General features: G+C 48.1%; 1 protein-coding gene across 1 annotated transcript in view; it reads right to left on the bottom strand.

Moving 5' to 3' along the window:
* LOC104995505 (antigen WC1.1-like) overlaps nucleotides 1-4,721 on the bottom strand; it is an 81,093-nt gene that overhangs the window by 2,143 nt on the left and 74,229 nt on the right. The window contains exons 13-18 of the mRNA XM_010849381.1: nucleotides 3,256-3,348; nucleotides 2,865-3,179; nucleotides 1,344-1,658; nucleotides 939-980; nucleotides 546-860; nucleotides 41-289 (exon numbers count right to left, since the gene is read on the bottom strand). Coding sequence (XP_010847683.1) covers nucleotides 41-289; nucleotides 546-860; nucleotides 939-980; nucleotides 1,344-1,658; nucleotides 2,865-3,179; nucleotides 3,256-3,348 — 1,329 coding nt within the window. The remainder of the gene's footprint in view (nucleotides 1-40; nucleotides 290-545; nucleotides 861-938; nucleotides 981-1,343; nucleotides 1,659-2,864; nucleotides 3,180-3,255; nucleotides 3,349-4,721) is intronic.

Below are 4,721 nucleotides of genomic sequence, written 5' to 3'. Positions count from 1 at the left end.
ATGAGGATCAACACTCAGGGGCAGGTGCGAGAACCTTAGAATCTGTACCATGGGAACTTAGACTCACTTGGATCTCGGGCATAAGAACCTTCTGACCCCGGGAACCAAAGCAGGGGATTTCCCCAAAGTAATACCCCGGCTCCTCCCCACCAGCCAGGGCTCCTCAGGCTCTTCCTCTCCTGAGCTGTCAGAGAGCCCATGGAACAGGTCCCCAGTATTTGAGTATTCTCTCCTGCCCGTGGATGGACCACAGTACCTGCAGTACTTGGGGGCAATGTTGTCCTTGCACCTAAAGAGAACAAAAACAGATTGGAACAGGGTGATTGGCCAGAATGCAGGGCAGCCCATTTTCCCCTCCTGAGCCTGAAATCACCCCCCAGTCTCCACACAACATCAGTGTCCAGTCCTCCCAGCTCCCCTACCCTATATCAGAGCCCTATCACCCGGACACTGTCTGAATACAAACTCCCCACCACTCCCAGCCAAGCTCACTGCCCCTGCAATGCCCCAGCCCACCCAGGGTGGACCTCGAGCCCCTCACTCACCAGAGCACCTCACACCAGCATCCTCCTCGTGCTTGCAGTCGCTCTTCCCCCAGGGCTCCAAAGCACAGTCCCACAGGGAGGACTCCCAGCCCCTGCACCGCACCTCGTCCAGCCAGATGCTCCCATTTCCAGGGCCGAATGTCGCGGCCTGCATGGCTTCCAGGGCCTGGCCACAGCCCAGCTGCTGACACACCACCTCAGCCTCTGCCAGGCTCCAGGAGTCATCGCACACGGTGCCCCAGGAGCCGCTGTGCCAGACCTCCACCCGCCCTGAGCACTCGGTGTCTCCTCCCCTGAGCTGGAGCTTCTCTCTGTCTGAAAAGGCAGCAGCCCCTCCTGTGACTGTCTTGGTGGGAGCGAGCCCCTGGAAGTCACAGGGTAGGGCTGATGTACCTGTGCAGGGAGCAGCAGTTGGACAGCTCTTGGGTCTTCTTCCTGAAGAAACAATGATGGGAAGCTATAGTTCAGGGACAGCTGGGGGAGGTCTTGTCCCCATACATGAGTATATAAGATTTTTAGTAACAGTCAAATGACAAGAGACAATAGAACCTTCATCATCTACTTGAATGAGAGGGTCACTGCATCTTACCAGCAGCTGAAATTACTTTATCTAATTAGTAGTTTACCAGACTCCACATCCCATAACAAAAGGAAACAAACAGACACAGAGACAAATACAAACATACACCTACATTTTGTAGACTCAACCAAAACCTATCAATTAGTTCTGAAAATATGAAATCATACTAACGACATCCTACATGGTTGGGAGTGACACAGAAACAGACAGTAAGTCACCTGCACACGAGATATAGGCTTCCTCCTTTGGAGAGCATGAGTTGTAATTCCAAGAGTCAGAAGGACAGTGCCAGAGAGAGGTATCAGTTTTCCGACACTGGATTCCATCTACCCAGTGGGGTCTCGAACCTTCCCTAAGAGCAACAGAAGAGTTGAGACTTCCACTGTCCCCACAGCCGAGCTGTCTGCAGATGATGGACACGGTGATGTCTTCCATGGGGCTGCGGCAGACACTGCCCCAGGTCCCGTTGTAGAAAACTTCCAGCCACCCAGCACACTGCTGGTCCTCACTCACCATCCGGAAGGCCACGAACTCTAAGATTGAAAGGGAGGAGATAGGACAGAGTGAGCATTACACTCAGTGCTCTGGGGTTTCCTCACCCCCAGAAGTTGTGACCATACATCCCTGACCCAGTGGAGGAGATGCCCACTGGATGACAAGACTGACTTTTCACCTTTCACCTGACTTTTCCATTAATGTCTATATACCTATTTCTACCACAACGATGTAGATATGAAAGGAGAGCATGGCCAACTTGGGCACCTGCAGTAACAAGAGTTGTTTTCTACTTCCTGACAAAACTTCTAAAAGAATGGAAAGTGATGTGGACAGTGAGGTGGTCAACAGAATAATGGACCCCCAGAGATGTCCACAGCCTAATCCTGGAACCTGTGATACGTTACCTTACATTTCAAAAGGGATCTTACAGATGTGATTAATAAGGACCTTGGGATGGATAGATAAAGCTCAAATATTGTGGATTAACTATGTGAGCCCAACCTAACACATCTTTAAACTCACTACAATGAGAAATGCATCATGTTTCCCAGCTCCAGTCAAAGGGAAATGTGAGTGAGGGAGAACAGGAAGAGGCACTGTTGTCTGAAGAAGAATAAAGAGGGTCCTGAGCCAAGAAATGAGGCCACACAGAAACCACAAAAGGCTGGGAAAGGAGTCCTCCCCAGAGACTGCAGGAAGAACACAGCCCTATGACCACTGGGATGTTGGCCCATGGAGACTCTCTTCAGACTCCTAGCAAACAGAACTGTAAAGGAAAAATCTGAGCTTTCACTATGTCAGGTTCCTCTGTCCATGGAAGAGGAAGAATGCTTGAATGGGTTGCCATGCCCTCCTCCAGGGGATCTTCCTAACCCAGGGACTGAACCCACATCTCTGACATGTCCTACATTGGCAGGCGGGTTCTTTACCACTAGTGCAACTTGGGAAGCCCAGGATTTCAAGGTGTTACTACCACAGGTAACTGCAGAATGAGCCCTGCTTTCAAGTGTTAACTGTAAGAAATGGCTCTGCCAGGAAATATTGGTGAGAAGATAGGACCAGAATCTCAGCTGCTGTAGGAGAAAGTGAAAGCACCTTGTCTTCACATCTGCTGGAAAGACTGGCTCCATGGGAGGAAGCCTCCTACTCTGGTCCTTTCAGCATCTCTCCCTCAGGGCTCAGACCCCCGTACTCCAGAGTTCTACCCATCTCCCAGACTGTGGACAGTGTACAGCACAGACCTGAGCAGATGACCCCTGCATCCTCCTTGTGTCTGCAGTCGTGCCGCCCCCAGCCTCGGGAAGGGCACCTCCACAAGTGAGACTCATTTCCTGTGCAGTTCAGGTCGTCCAGCCAGATGGGCCCTGATCCTGCCCCAAAGTGAGCAGACCTCGTGGCATTGAGGGCTTCTCCACAGCCCAGCTGCCTGCACACCACACGGGCATCATCCAGGTCCCAGCTGTCATCACAGATGGTACCCCAGGAGCCCTGGTCAAGGATCTCCACTCTCCCAGCACAGTGACCGCCCCCATCCACCAGGCGGAGCAGTCTGCTGTCTGAGGAGAGAAAAATGGAACAATGGGGCAGTGACAGGGGAGATGTAAAGGGTCTTCTGTCCTTTGGGACCCTCACCTGAGCAATAGAAGGTGCTCTCCTCTGAGGCTGCAGAGCCTGCTGGTTCTGACAGGGAGTCATTGCACTGGGGCAATGCGTGGGTCTGATTTCCTGCAGAAGCAGCAATGATCAAAGTGTTGGTGGTTGAAAAACAGGAAACTGAATTAAACTAAATAATGACAAGCAGTGGGGTCTCAGAAAAAAAGCTGTAACATAGCAGTTTTTGTAGTTGTTTAGTTGCTCAGTAGCGTCCAACTCTTTGTGACCTTATGGACTGTAGTACTCCAGGCTCCTCTGTCCATGGGATTCTCCAGGCAAGAATACTGGAATGGATTGCCTTTTCCTCCTCCAGGGGATCTTTCCCAATCAGGAATCGAAAAGTCATCTCCTGTATTTCCTGCACTGGCCAGCAGATTCTTTACCACTGAGCCTCCAGAGAACCCCAAGTTAACATAGAGGTAAAATTTTCATAAATGTAGTGTTCATCTTCACTATGGAGAGTTCTGCTTCTGACAGTGCCACAGTTTTTGTCTCAAGCACTAAGAATGAGTTAAATAAGTTCTGTCCCTAAATCTATCCCTAAATAGAAGAAACAAAATAAAACACTTTCTGAAGTATTTCTACAATTTTTCATCTACAGTGTCTGTCCTTTTAAAAATATTTATGTAAAATATATCTCATGAAAAACCAAGGGGACATGTAGACATTAGAAACAATCCCCCAGAGTACTGAGCTACTAGAGTTACTTGACAGAATTTACAGAGCCTTGATTAAGGTGCCCATGGAATTAACTGACAAAAATGTGCACCCTGATGGAAAAAAACAAACAATGATAACAACAACAACAAAAGCAAATAAAAATTCTAGAGCTGAAAAACTTACTAAGAACTAAAGAATGAGCATATCAGCACATTAGCTCAGCATAAGGGAGAATCAGTAAAGTAGAAGATCATAGGACAAATACACCTCTATTTAGAAAGGCAGGCCACATGGTAAGTGCCCCGATTACACTGCTGTATAACAAATTATCCCAAAAAACTTAGCCTCTAAAGCAATATATAAATATACATATATACACATATGAATTGGACATGGAACAACAGACTGGTTCCAAATAGGAAAAGGAGTACATCAAGGCTGTATATTGTCACCCTGTTTATTTAACTTATATGCAGAGTACATCATGAGAAATGCTGGGCTGTAAGAAGCACAAGCTGGAATAAAGATTACCAGGAGAAATATTAATAACCTCAGATATGCAGATGACACCACCCTTATGGCAGAAAGTGAAGAGGAACTAAAAAGTCTCTTGATGAAAGTGAAAGTGGAGAGTGAAAAAGTTGGCTTAAAGCTCAACATTCAGAAAACGAAGATCATGGCATCTGGTCCCATCACTTCATGGGAAATAGATGGGGAAACAGTGGAAATGGTGTCAGACTTTATTTTGGGGGGCTCCAAAATCACTGCAGATGGTGACTGTAGCC

The sequence above is a fragment of the Bison bison genome, unplaced genomic scaffold (genome assembly GCF_000754665.1).
Source record: "Bison bison bison isolate TAMUID 2011002044 unplaced genomic scaffold, Bison_UMD1.0 scf7180017864281, whole genome shotgun sequence".
In the NCBI taxonomy this organism is placed as follows: domain Eukaryota; kingdom Metazoa; phylum Chordata; class Mammalia; order Artiodactyla; family Bovidae; genus Bison; species Bison bison.
This window is presented reverse-complemented; position numbering and strand designations above follow the sequence as displayed.